At 43.3% G+C, this 14,705-nt stretch overlaps 1 protein-coding gene across 2 annotated transcripts in view; it reads left to right on the forward strand.

The window, feature by feature from the left end:
• KCNH8 (potassium voltage-gated channel subfamily H member 8) overlaps positions 1-12,591 on the forward strand; it is a 402,367-nt gene extending 389,776 nt beyond the window's left edge. For both annotated transcript variants that reach the window (XM_007529685.3, XM_060180873.1), the window contains one exon: positions 11,769-12,591. In XM_007529685.3, the coding sequence (XP_007529747.2) occupies positions 11,769-12,461 (693 nt within the window). In that variant the 3' untranslated portion in view covers positions 12,462-12,591. The remainder of the gene's footprint in view (positions 1-11,768) is intronic.
• The last annotated feature ends 2,114 nt before the right edge of the window (positions 12,592-14,705 follow it).

Genomic DNA, 14,705 nt, shown 5'->3' on the forward strand with positions numbered 1-14,705 from the left:
CTTCCTCATTAGTTAGATGTAGGCAGCTGGGGCCGTGTGGTGACACACCTGGTTGAGTGCATATGTTAGGCACAAGGACCTGAGTTCAAGCCCCTGGTCCCAACCTGCAGGGGGGAGCTTTGCCAGTGGTGAAGTAGAGTTGCTGATGTTTCGCCGTCTCTCTCCCTCTCTATCACCCCTTTCCCTCTTGCTTTCTGGCTGTCTCTAGCCAATAAATTAAATAAAGATAATGAAAATTTTAAAAAAGAAGTGGGCAGCTTTCCTACAAGAATATTTATGATAAGACCATTAGATATGAATAAAAATCAACATTGAAAGTCATATGAGAAGAAAGTCCCTCAAAATGGTAAAAGTTGCATTCACTTATAAATCCAAGGTAGTCTGAGCACATGTTGCAGTACTCACATGTAACATTACATGTGACATAGGCATTGCCCTGAGCCGGGAGACACTGAGATAAATTAATAATGGCTTCTTTCTTTCTTTAAGAAATTCATAACATAGTTGGGGACAGTTTATGAAGGGCTTGCCTGCTATTTGAGTATCAGTTATCTTGTTAAGAAAACATTCTGCAGAGAAAATAAAGGATCAGGGAAAAAAAAAGTTTCAAGGAAGAAACTAAAACTGCCAAGTGAAAAGTAGCAGAGAAGAGGTCCTAATCAAAGGGAACTGGCCAGAGAGCTGTGAATCTCAGTATCAAGTCTAACGATTCATAAAGTGGCAAACACAGGACATGAAGCCACTGAGAACATATAAAATGGGTCTTGGGAAGGAGTGTGTAATAACTGCTAGAAAAGAGACTGGGTGTTTTCTAATGTGAGTGACGCAAAAATCTGAAGGTTTAAACAGCTGTTGAGGAAAAGGGGATACTTTGGTCACTCCAATTAGAAGGCCTCTTACTTATTTTTACTGTAGTGTTTCTGCAGTATTTTGATTTGAAGTTACTTGGAAGACATGTCTCCACAAGATGCCACAGCTGCTGCTGCTGCTGCTTCTTCTTCTCCTTCTCCTCCTCCTTCTCCTCCTCCTTCTTCTCCTCCTCCTTCTTCTCCTTCTTCTCCTTCTTCTTCTTCTCCTTCTTCTTTCTTCCTTATTCTTCTTCTTCTTCTTCTTCTTCTTCTTCTCCTTCTCCTTCTTCTCCTTCTTCTTCTCCTTTTTCTTTCTTCCTTCTTCTTCTTCTTCTTCTTCTTCTTCTTCGTCTTTTTTCACAAAATATCCCATAATAACTTAGTTTTTTAGGCAAATGAACACCATAATGTCTTGTAAGAAAGAGCCCAGCCTCACCACTCTTAGCAAGTAAAGACACTACATTCTTTTCTTTCTACTTCTGGTTTAGTAAAAGATTTTTTTTTTTTAGACTGAATTCTGTTAACAAACCCAGCAGGAGTCAGGAAGCAGAAACTTTACTGCATGTTTTGTGGCAATATGTTGTCACCTTCACTGTCACTGGAATCTCCACCTCCAGGAGATGCCATCTCTCTCTTGACAGCTGGCTTTGTCTTTATAAAAGCGAGTTCCCGTACCCAGTAGGAGCTAACACTTTGATGATGTAGGGTGTGCCCCCAGTGACAGGAATCTTCCCTAACTCAAACTGATCATCGCTCTCTAGGGCTAAAGAAAGCTCTCTTTCCTTGGATACCTTGCTCCTTTTAGTTCAAGACAACGCAGTAATTTTGTCTTCTGAACATGTAAATACTTGTTTACAATCCTGGAGACACTGAAGGTTCTGGGTTCTCATTCAAAGTCTGTGGTCTCAAACTGGCAAATGTATGTGGTAGAAGTAGTATGTCAACACTGTTGGCCAAAGAAAGACATTGCAATCATGAGTATGTTGAACTCTAGCTGGCACTGTGTGGCTATCCTTACAGAGCACTGCTTACTTCCACCTGTTGTAGTTCTAAAGACTGAACCTGAGAATTTCAGTGTGTTAGACATGAGTCTTTTTTTTAAATTTCTATTTATAAAATGGAAATATTGACATTTTATAATGTACATTTCCACACAATGCCCACTACTAGAGCTCCATATCCAATCCCTTCCCTTGATATCTTCCCTATTCTTTATCCCTCTGGGAGCAATGGACCCAGGATCATTATAGGGTACAGAAGGTGGAAGGTCTGGCTTTTGTAATTGCTTCTCCGCTGAACATGAGGGTTGGCAGGTGGATCCATACTCCCAGCCTGTGTCTCTCTTTCCCTAGTGGGGCAGGGATCCGGGGAAGCAGGGCTCCAGGACACAGTGGTGGGGTCATCTGTCCAGGGAAGTCCGGTTGGCATCATGGTATCATCTGGAACCTTGTGGCTGAAAAAGAGTTAAGATATAAAGCAGAAAAGATTGTTTACTAATCATGAATCTAAAAGCAAGAATATTGCAGATGAAGATTTGGGGTCTCTGTTTTAGAAAAAGCTAGTAGGTCTATTTTAGGTCTATTCCAAAGGGCCTGTGACTTTACTAGGTTTTGCCTGCACCTGACATCTAATATGTAGGTGGGCCCAGATGGTATCATAGTTGGAAAAAGGACTAGAAAGCTGGATCGGGAAGAGAGTAGCTCCCAAATATGGGATAGTATATAAATATTGGTGTTTTTATTTTTTTATTTTTTATTTACTTATTGGATAGAGACAGCCAGAAATCAAGAGGGAAGAGGGGCTAGAGAGGGAGAGACACAGAGAGACACTTGCAGCACTGCTTCACCACTCATGAAACTTTCCCCCTGCGGGGGGGGGGGGGGGGGACCAGGGACTCAAGCCTGGGTTCTTGGCATTGTAGCATGTACGCTCAGCCAGGTGTGCCACCACCCGGCCCCGGAAAGTATATTAATATTGTTAACTGTAAACCCCATCAATTTTGTCTGGGGCCCATATTCAGCACAGGAGCCTATGTAACCTCTGCTTCTCTGTAGGTCTGGGCTCACATTCTGTGGTCACGGCTAGGAACTTTCTAGGCTGCACTAATTTCAGGACCCATCTTCTTCAGGTGGTAGATAGAGTATGTCGTCTACCTCCCTTCAGGGAATGGAACATTCTCTACCATTGATCCACATTGAGGGCAAGGTCCTGCAGGGGCCCACAAAGGGGTCCATTATGTTGTTCCTGATGGAGATGACCAGTGACAGTGGTGAAAGGGATCTGCTAGAGGTCTAGTCCCATCATGTCTGTGTGGGAATCCCACGACTCCCTGACTAGGGCCCCAGGTGATGGGGTGGTCTGGCAGTGACTAAAGAGTCATCATTAAAGTGTGCCAGTCTCTTGCCCTTACTCAGCTTTTGTAGTCCTTACTCTGTCTGACAAGGTTACCTTTGGAGTGATTGGGACACGTGTAATAGGAGGAAGGTAAGAAAGATATCTAGGTCTAAGTGGAAACCATTTGATTAGGTACTTTAAGGTGACTTTTTAGGTCTTTCTACTTGCTTGCTGCATTTATTGGCTCTCTGCAAATTACTGTGCACTTTTGTAGTGTGTCCTGGAGCCCCGCTTCCCCAGAGCCCTGCCCCACTAGGGAAAGAGAGAGACAGGCTGGGAGTATGGATCCACCTGTCAACACCCATGTTCAGCGGAGAAGCAGTTACAGAAGCCAGACCTTCAACCTTCTGCATCTCATAATGACCCTGGGTCCATACTTTCAGAGGGTTAAAGAATAGGAAAGCTACCAGGGGAGGGGGTGGGATTTGTGTGGAGTGGTACCCCTCTTATCCTATGGTTCTTGTCAGTGTTTCCTTTTTATAAATAAAAATATTTTTTTTAAAAAAGGTATATATTTTCTCCTAACTTATGAATAGCATGTACATATGCCCTATCTCATGGGCCCTGGTCTATATCTAGGTTTTGAGTTTTGTTAAGAAGTGCACCACCCAAAATGTAATTAAGGAGTCCTATGAGCTAGAAAAGGTCTCACCAGAGTAATAAAGCTGAAGGGTTGACATTCCACACCTGACGTCTCTGGGCACAGTCCGAAGTGAAGCTTGCCGAGGTGGTACTGGTTGTGCTGATCAGATTGGGATCAGCAGGTACAGTATCATTTGGTACGACTTGAGAGGAGATGTATGGGCTTTATAGAGAAGAGGAAGGTTCCTGCTGTCTTAGGGTTTACGAAGGCAATAAATAGTTATTGCTATAACCAAATTATTTGGCAGTTGGGTTAACTTTGAAAAGCCCATTGCTAGGATTTGCTGTATCAGACATAGACATGAGTTTTTGCATGATCATTATACTATCTCCTCAGCCCTATGTATTTATATGTATATACTTAGAATACATGCTAACACGTCCACTTCTAGAGTTTCATTGTAGGAAATCATTTTTATGTCGTTAAATTTCTTTTTTGTTGTTATTGCTGTCGTTGTTATTGGATAGGACAGAGAGAAATGGAGAGAGGAGGGGAAGACCGTGAGGGGGAGAGAAAGATAGACACCTGCAGACCTGCTTCACCGCTTGTGAAGCGACTCCCCTGCAGGTTGGGGCCGGGGGCTCGGACCGGGTCCTTACTGTGGGTCCTTGTGCTTTGTGGCATAAGTGCTTAACCTGCTGCGCTACCACCCAACACCTCATTGATTTTCTTTTTTCTTTTATTTTATGTTGACATTTTGCATTTCTTTCCTGGACGCTTCATATTCTTGGTTTATTCCTATGTTTTACCGAAGCTGTCTTTCCTATAATTACCTGGAAATGCAGATGTTGGCTTATTTTGAGACACTGTATATGTTTTATTATATTTTCTTATTATTGCCACTGTGGTTATCACTGGCTACCATTGGCCACTTTTTCCTTATATTTCCTTTTCTTTCTGCTTTATTGGATATGATGGAGAAATCGAGAAAGACGGAAGAGATAGAAAGGGAGAGGAAAAATAGAAACCTGCAGACCTGCTTCACCACTCGTGAGGCATCCACCCTACAGGTGGGGAGCTGGGCTTGAACCCAGGTCCTTGCTCATGGTAATTTGTGCATTTAACTGATGCTCCACTGCCCCAGCCCTGTCATTACATTTCTATAATTTGCTGTACAGAACTTTTTGTTGATTGTTTTCATTTGAGGGGGTGTTGTTATTTGTGCTTTATCTTTTGTCACTGGGATTGCAAGCTAGCTTTTTCAGGTAGAAAGGAGAGGGGGAAAGACACAACAGCAACAAAGCTTCCCCTGGTTTGGTAGAGTCTGGGCACAGGTAGTGGGCAGCCCTGTCTAGTACCTGATCTGAGGGGAAATGCTTCCAGTTTTTCACCATTGAGTGTGATGTTGGCTGTGGGGTTGCCATATATGGACTCCACTATCTTGAGGAATTTTCCATCTATTCCCATTTTTTGTAGCATTTTGATCATAAAGGGATGTTAAAGGCTTGGTGGTATATAGTTGTTCATAGAAGCCTCGCACGATATGTTGAATTTCTGTGGTGTCTGATGTGATAGCTCCTCTTTCATTTACAATCTGATTTATTTGGGTCTTCTCCCTTTTTTGTTTTGTGACTCTGGCTAAAAGTTTGTCAATTTTGACAAACCAGCATTTGAACCAGCATTTACTTTCACTGATCTTTTATATGGTTTTCTTATTTTCAATGTTATTTATTTCTGTGCTAACTTTAGTGATTTCTGTCCTTCTGTTTGCTTTAGGGCTCCTTTGTTCTTCTTCTTCTAGGTCTTTAAGGTGTACAATCAGGTTTTTCATTTTAGCTTTCTCTTATTTCCTATTGTGTGCTTATATGGCTATGAAATTCCCTCTCAGTACTGCCCTTGCTGTGTCCCAAATATTTTGATAGCTGTGTCTTCATTTTTATTGAACTCTTGAAACATTTTGATTTATCTCTTAATTTCTTCTTTGACACAATAGTTGTTAAGTAATGTACTGTTGAGCTTCTACATTTTGGGATTATTCCTAATCTTTTGTTGATTGTTAAGTGTTAGTTTAATTCCACTATGGTTTAAGAAGATGCTTAGTATGATTTCAATGCTCCTGAATTTGCTTGTGCTGTCTTTTGGCCTAACATATGGTCTATCCATATGACCCATGTGGACTTGAATAGAATGTGTATTGCAGTTTCTTGGGGTTAATGGCTCTGAAAATATCTAATAGTTCTAAGGCTATCTATCTCTTCATTTAGCTCCATTTCTTTATTTATTTTCTGCCTGAATGATCCGTCAAGTTGAGACAGTGGGGTGTGGAAGTCCCCTACTATGGCTGTGTTGCTGTTCATATATTGCTGTAGCTCTTTCAGTAGACGTTTGATGTTTTCAGATGGCCTTTCCTTAGGTGCATAGATGTTAATAATTGCTAAGTCCTCTTGATTGACTGATCCTCTGAGCACTAAGTAATGTCCATCCCTATCTTTTTTTTAATTTTTATTTTAAAAAGCAAACAATGACAAAAACCATAGGATAAAAAAATAAAATAAAAACCCATAGGATATGAGGGATACAACTCCATACAATTCCCACCACCAGAACTCTGTATCCCATCCTCTCCCTTGATAGCTTTCTTACTCTTTATCCCTCTGGGAGTATGAACCCAGGGTCATTATAGGGTGCAGAAGGTTGAAGGTCTGGCTTCTGTAATTCCTTCCCCACTGAATGTCAATCCATACTCCCAGCCTGTCTCTCTCTTTCCCCTAGTGGGGCAGGGCTCTGGGGAGGCAGGGCTCCAGGACATATTGGTCTGCCCAGGGAAGTCTGGTTGGCATCACGTTAGCAATTGGAACCTGGTGGCTGAAAAAGAGTTAAGATATAAAGCAGAACAAATTATGGATGTTATACATGTACAGACTATTGTATTTACCATTGACTGTAAAACATTAATCCTCCAATAAATAAATTAAAAAAAAAACAGTGACTGAGATAATAATAGAAATAATAATGATGATGATGATGCAGTAGAAAAGAATAAGAATACCAGCAGAAAGAAAAAGCCAGAGGTCAAAGCGGAGGACAGGTGAGAGAATCCATTTAAAAGAACCAGCAAGATAAAAAAGGCCAAAACCAAATGAAGGTCCCATGAAGGGACTACGAGACACGTCAAGAGGAGCAACGGTCACAGCGTAGAAATGCACAGAGAAGGGGGGGCGGATGGTGGCGCACCTGGTTGAGCGCACATGTTGCAATGCCCAAGGACCCAGGTTCGAGCCCCTGGTCCCCACCTGCAAGGGGGAAAGCTTTGCGAGTGGTGAAGCAGGGCTGCAGGTGTCTGTCTCTCTCTTTCCCTCTCTGTCTCCCCTTTTCTCTAGATTTCTGACTGTCTCTATCCAATAAATGAATAAAGATAATAAAAAAAAATGTGCAGAGAAGAAGAGAGAGGGGCACATGATTTTATCTGTGCCCCTAAACTAAATAGGCACTTAGATTCAGTAAGCTATACGAGCTAATGAGTAAATAAATAAATAAGTAGATTTAAAAAAGAAATCTGAACCAGGCTAGGGACCAAAAAAAAAAAAAAACTTTTTTTTGGACTATTCGTGAACCTAAAGGCAAGAGTATTGCAGGTGAAGATTTGGGGTCTCCATTTTGGAAAAAGCTATTAGGTCTATTTTAGGTCTATTCCAAGAGACCCATGACTTTACTAGTTTTTGCCTGAGCCTGACAAGTACTAATATGCAGGTGGGCCCAGGGTATTGTCTGGGGAGATGGTGCCATGGCTGGAAAACAGACTAGAAAGCTGGATCAGGGAAGAGAGTAGCTCCCAAATTATGGGAAAATGTCACTTGCTGCAGCGGGGGGGAGGGGGGGGACGCAGAAAAAGGAGGTTTGGAGCAGAAAGGGAACACAATCCTTTATTTTGCGCTGGCACCTCAGAGTTGGGTGAGAGAGCAGCAGTTTGGGCCACGTGGAGGTAGCAAAGATGGCCACCTCACACAGCAACCTTCCCTGCATCTAATCACCGAAGTGAAAGGCGGGCAAGAGAGAGAGAGAGCACGGAAGTGGGAGGGCTTTGTAGGGCAACAACCAGGAGTGACATGTCAGGACAGGATTGGTTGAAAAAGGCACTGTGAGAATATCGCGACAAGTGGCAAAACCTGAGGGCAAAGACTGCATCTGCATAATTCCCCAACAGGAAAAGGGTATAAATGTTCTTAACTATAAACCCCACCATTGCAAAATTGTTTTTCAAAGACTGTGTCTTAATTGAATCCAAATATATGTCTAATTCAAAGCATTTTTAGAGGTTGAGTGGTGGCACAGCTGGTGGAATGCACCCACTACAGAGAGCCAGGTCCAGCTGTCCAGTCCCCACCTGCAAGGCGGCCATTTCACATGTAGTAAAGTAGTGGTGCAGATGTCTCGCTCTCTGTCTCTGTCTGTCTCTCCCTCTATCTCTATCTTTCTGTCTCTCACTGTCTGTCAAACAAGAGGAAGCAATGGTCTCCAGGAACAGTGAAGTCGTGTATGCGACAATCACCAGCAATAATAACCCTTTTGGGGGGAAAAGAAAAAAAAAGGTTCATCGGAAGCTGAGCTAATGTGTCTCTGGTGAATTTGACACCATTATTAAATTTAGACCTACAGGAGCTGGATGGCCGCTATGTCCCTTCAAACATTTCATTTAGTGTCAGCCTTCTTTTCTGAAATTTTGATTGAAAGCTAGTCAAATCCTTGGGTGAATGTCTTCAGTGCCAAGATCTAGATACTGATTTTAAGTGTGATCCATGTACTTTACAATTGAGGGAGACTTGGCAGGTTACAAAACTAACAAGTGGCTGTAAAATGTTCGAAACTCAGAATCCCACATTCACTCTCACATCTTACATATGAAGCTCAGAGGTATTTTTTTTTTTTTGCCTCCTGGGGTTATCACTGGTGGGGCTCAGTGCCTGCACTAGGAATCCACTGCTCCTGGAGGCCATGTTTCCCATTTCGTTGCCCATGTTGTGGTTGTTATTGTTGTTATTGCTGTTGTTGTTGGACAGGACAGAAAGAAATGGAGAGAGATGGGGAAGACAGAAAGGAGGAGAGAAAGATAGACACCTGCAGACCTGCTTCACCGCCTGTGAAGTGACTCCACACCCCCTTCCAGGTGGGGAGCTGGGGGCTCCAACCAGGATGCTCATGCCAGTCCCTGCGCTTTGCACCACGTGCGCTTAACCCGCTGTGCTACCGCCCAGCCCCCGAGGTATCTTTTTGTCACCACAAGCTTTAGGTCTGCTGAAAACCTTGTTTTGGCCTGACAATTTCAAGACAGGTGTTAGCAGTTGGTTGCTTGAACTGCTGAAAGACTTCCTACTGGCCTTTTCAAAATGCCTGAGTTAAGCACTACTCCCTCCTGATGGGGCTGCCAGGGAGAATTAACACTAATAGGAAGTGAGCTGAATTAACGAGATGTGATCAGCTGTTGGGAAACCCTGCCCCAAACTGCAGTCTTGGTTTTGGCATCACTGAAACTGATCTGCCCTTAGGTTAGGTTAGGTTAGGTTAGGTTAGGTTAGGTTAGGTTAGGTTAGGTTAGGTTAGGTTAGGTTTGGCTAGGTTTGGTTAGGTTAGGTTAGGTTAGGTTAGGTTAGGTTAGGTTAGGTTAGGTTAGGTTAGGTTAGGTTAGGTTAGGTTAAGTTTGGTTAGCTTTGGTTAGGTTTAGTTTGGTTTGGTTAGGTTTGGTTTGGTTAGGTTAGGTTAAGTTTGATTAGGTTTGTTTAGGTTTGGTTTGGTTAGATTAGGTTTGGTTTGGTTAGGTTTAGTTTGGTTTTGTTAGGTTTGGTTCGGTTTGGTTAGGTTTAGTTTGGTTTTGTTAGGTTTGGTTCGGTTTGGTTAGGTTATGATTCTGTTGCTCCCATGATAGTTTTGTGGTTCTTGATAGTCAAATCAAGTCATAGGAAGTCTCAAGGAAAAGGCCAACACTTTGCAATATTTTGTTAGTGCTATTGGTCTAAGCAAATCCTAGAAAATATCCGTGTATCCTATTGTCTAAAATGCAGGTTTTATTCTATTTGAAAAGGCATAAACATTCCAGAAAAACTAGACGTCAGTCGGGGCCAGGTGGTGGCACACCTGGTTGAGCACACATGTTACAGTGTGCAAGGACCCAGGTTTGAGCCCCAAGCCCCCATCTGCAGGGGGAAAGCTTCACAAGTGGTGAAGCAGGGCTGCAGGTGTCTCTCTGTCTCTCTCCCTCTCTGTCATCTCTACCCTCTGAATTTCTGGTTGTCTCTATCCAACAAATTTTTAAAAAAGATTAAAAAATAATTCAAAAAAAGATCTTTCAAAAAAAAAAACTAGATGTCAGTCAAATTTGATCATCTCATCTTCCATGGTTAGAAATCAGTGGGGTTGGTTGCTAGGAAAATAAATCTTCCTGTGAATGTTGGCAATGGTTTTAAGTATAAAATAAACAAGGAAGACTAGTTAGTGGTTTTAAGTGTTGGGGATAATATCTTCCTTGAGAGGCTAATGATAACTAAATTTCTCATCAAGTAAAATTAACAAAAGCCTGCACCACATAGCTGGGGCTATAGTTTGATGAGCTCTGCACTCGTGTGTAAATCCAGGCTCTTTGCAGTGTTTATCCGGACCTATTCCTCCCCTACTTACATTTTTTTTTAATTTTCAACTTTGGTTTCGGCACTTTTCTTTCCTTTTGTTTTTCCCTCCAGGGTTATGGCTGGGGCTCAGAGCCTGCACTATGAATCCATTGCTCCTGGAGGTTATTTTCTTCCATTTTTTTTTTGTTGTCCTTGTTATTATTATCATTGCTATTGTTGTTATTGCTGTTGTTGGATAGGACAGAGAGAAATGGAGAGAGGAGGGGAAGACAGAGAGGGGGAGAGAAAGATAGACACCTGCAGACCTGCTTCACACCATGTGCATTTAACCTGCTACACTACCTTCCAGCCTCTGGCACTTTTCACTTCTCTACAAACTCTCTTCCCAATAAATCTGTCAGTTTTCACTTATGCTTTCACTGTCACTGATGACCAGTTTATCTGGAACTATAGTAATGTAAATTTCAAGCAGAGAAGACAAAAGGGAAAGCTGTCTCTTTCTGGGTGTCTTCCCTGGACAGGTATTCCCCTGAATATTTCACGTGCAATACCTTCCACTTGATATCATTTTTAGTTGCCTTGGGCTATTCATGTGTACCACTGAGCATCACAGAGGAAATAAACACTACTGTCTGTTTGTAATAAATGCAAGAGGGGGTGGACCTACGTTTCTGATTTTTGTTCTTGAATCCCAAAATCACTGATAAAGAATGCCAGACTATCGAGGCCGGTGGTGGCACACTTGGTTGAGTGCACATGTTACAGTGCACGAGGACCCGGGTTCAAGCCCCCGGTCCCCACCTGCAGGAGGAAAGCTTTGCAAGTGGTGAAGCAGTGCTGCAGGTCTCTCTCTCTCTCTCTCTCTCTCTCTCTCATCCCTATCCTCTGAATTTCTGGCTGTCTCTAACCAATAAATAAATAAAGATAATTTTAAAATTTTTAAAAGAGAGAGAATGCCAGACTATCTGTGTGCTTCTGGCTTCCCTTGGATTGAAGATGGCTTCAGGTCAGGAACCCAGGCTGCCCATTTTCTCTGAGACTCAGCAGGAAATGGAGGTTCACCACTCTTGCAGACCTACCCTTACCCTCTGCCATAGAAACCTTATTGGGGGTTGGTGTGGGGGGCTGTATTGTTCTACAGAAAACTGAGCAATGCCATGCATGTACAAACTATTGCATTTACCGTGGAATGTAAAACATTAATTCCCCAATAAAGAAGTTAAAAATAATAATAATAATAAAAAAATCATCGCCCTGCCACCCTGCTATGAACTCTTTCCCAGGCATCTGACTCTCCTCTCTTGCTTTGTGCTGTTCACACAGGTCACAGCGTTGGCTCGGGAGGTGTCCCAGTTAGGCAAAGACATAAAGAATGTGATGCAGCTCCTGGAGAAGATCCTCTCGCCCCAGCAGCCTCCACAGCACGTTTGCTGTCTGCACACCACTTCCGTGTGTCCGTCCAGGGATGGCCTACAGACCTGCAGCACTCAGCAGCCTTGCCTGCACTTGCGAGCCGGGGGCACTGCTTACTCGCAGGCACAGCTCTGTCTCACCTCAGACATCTGGAGCGCAGATCCCTCCTCGGTGGGGAGCAGCCCCCAACAAACCGCGTCTCAGGAACAGAACCCCACGGGCGGTGAACTTTACCAGCCTTCCGGTCTGGATCATTCACCTGCCCACTACCAAGTCGTCCAAGAAGGTCGCGTGCCACTTTTAAGGTGCGTCTCTCCACGTTCCGACACGCCGCTGACGCCCCTGCAGCCCATCTCGGCCACCCTCTCCTCCTCCCTCTGCCCCTCTTCAGAGACGTCCCTGCATCTGGTCCTCCCAAGCAGATCGGAGGAGAGCAGCTTCGGGCAGGGAGCCGTGAGTTCCTTCAGTCTGGAAAACCTGGCAGGATCGTGGGACCACCGGAAAGGAATGGCCTCCATCTCCCCTGAACCTTTGGAGAACTTCCCCCTGGAAGTTGTCACAAGCACAGCACAAGTGAACGCTGATAAAACCGTAGACGTGTGACGACCGCAGAGCACATGGCGCAGACATGGCTAGTTTCAGGCCCACCACTGCATGACAGCTTAGCTCGCCTTATTTTTCATTTTTATTTATTTATTTATTTATTTATTTATTTGCTTCTGACAGGTAAAAAAAAAAAAAAAAAAAAACGGGGTAGAGTTGGTGATCCTGCCTAAGAGAGCGTGAGAGTCAGAGAAAAAGGTAGAACCTCCTCTGTCCTGTAGCAAACAGTTTCTAGATCCTGGGAGCATAACAGAAACATTCTCCTGTCCAGGTATTGACTTACAGGTCTGTTTGACAGACATAGGGAAAAAGTCCAGAGACCCTGAGGGTCTGAGCAGTTACAAGTCCTAGACAAAGAATTTGTCAATTCGTTGTTGTTCTAAGCCATCGTGCAGCAGTGCAGCAAAGGATTTTCCTGAGTGCCTGTTAGTCACTCCCTGAACAAGATCCACAGCACTGCTGGCCTCGGGAATCAGTGTGCAGCTCCTGCTGACCCGCTTCTCTTTTTGTGAAGGCAGAGGGACGGTGGGTGACCTCTGAGTGTCATCTCCTAGACAATCAGTCAACCAGACTTGGCGGCCAGTGGTTAGCTATTGCACGTTATTTGCCATGTAAATGAATATGTCTTTATTTATCAAAAAAAAGAGGCTATTTTTATATACTTGGTATGAAATATGTATTTAAATTATTTAAAATATTTATAAAGAAATGAATGTTTTCTCTTCATTTGGGTAAAAAAAAAGCTTGCTGTTTTAACAACAAATGCACTACTATTATGTATAGTTGATCAAAAAATGAGTTATTCTTAAGAGGATGTAGTTTCCAAAGGAATCCCCCTCTCTTATCTGCATGCAGTTTGCAACAAATGTATAACCATCCTCATGCTCCTGGATTACAAAAGAAAAGTGAGATCATATTTTACTCATGAAATAAAAACATGGGCTGGGTGTCCAGAACATGGGCTCCAGTGTGGTGGTAAAGAAGACCCCACCCGGTGGTCACTCTGTGTCTCCGGTGGACACCATATTTTGCTTTGTAAAACCCAGAATTGCTCTGTGGACTGTGAGATGACGACCACATTGCTCCTTTTCCTTTTGGCCTCGAAATAAGGCAAAAACCTTGGGCATATCCTCCCTCCATGCTGTTATTTCAGGAGAGACAATTAGCTAGTGGTAAGGCAAAGGCTGATCCGACACTTCCTTTTTTAATTTTTTAAAAATTTATTTATTTATTCCTTTTTGTTGCCCTTGTTGTTTTTTTTGTTGTTGTTGTAGTTATTATTGTTGTCATTGTTGTTGGATAGGACAGAGAGAAATGGAGAGAGGAGGGGAAGACAGAGAGGGGGAGAGAAAGATAGACACCTGCAGACCTGCTTCACCACCTGTGAAGCGACTCCCCTGCAGGTGGGGAGCCGGGGTCTCCAACCGGGATCCTTATACCAGTCCTTGCAGCTTTGTGCCATGTGCATTTAACCCACTGTGCTACCACCTGGCTCCCATGCTTTCCTATTCTTTAACCTTCTGGGAGTATGGACCCAGGGTCATTGTGGGGTGCAGAAGGTGGAAGGTCTGGCTTCTGTAATTGCTTCCCTGCTGAACATGGGTGTTGACAGGTTGATCCATACTCCCAGCTTGACTCTCTCTTTCCCTAGTAAGGTGGGGCTCTGGGGAGGTGGGGTTCCAGGACACATCGGTGGGATCATCTGTCCAGGGAAGTCTGGTGAACCGACACTTCTGATTCTGACTTGAGTGGGTGGACCAGCACTTTATTTTTCTTAATCCTCTCTACAATGTAGTAAGTTAAGAAAAGCAGTGTTTTCACTCTAATTCTGCAGAGGGGGACATTCCCAGAGATTACACAGTTTGGATGTCAGAGGCAGTCTAGAATCCATACTGTTCCCTGCATGTCAACCGGCAGACAGACCCAGATGCCAGGCTTGGTAATGAAAGAAAGGCCTTGCCTATGTGTTTAAGAACATTTAGGGTTTAATAATTCAAAATGCTTTTTGAAAATATATTGCACTTACATCCTGGACTTACCCCATCTTTATTTCTCACCAAACAAGAATAAATGATCTGGGAATTATATTATTAAAACATCTTAATAAACCAAGATGTGTGTGTGTGTGTGTGTGTGTGTGTGTGTGTGTGTGTGTGTGTGTGTGTATGTAAAATGCTTCCTTTATTAGTTTCCGAGGTAGGATCCATGCAGAAATGATAGACAGGTAAAGCTTAGGGGACAGAT

Source organism: Erinaceus europaeus, chromosome 21 (genome assembly GCF_950295315.1).
Source record: "Erinaceus europaeus chromosome 21, mEriEur2.1, whole genome shotgun sequence".
Classification (NCBI taxonomy): Eukaryota; Metazoa; Chordata; class Mammalia; order Eulipotyphla; family Erinaceidae; genus Erinaceus; species Erinaceus europaeus.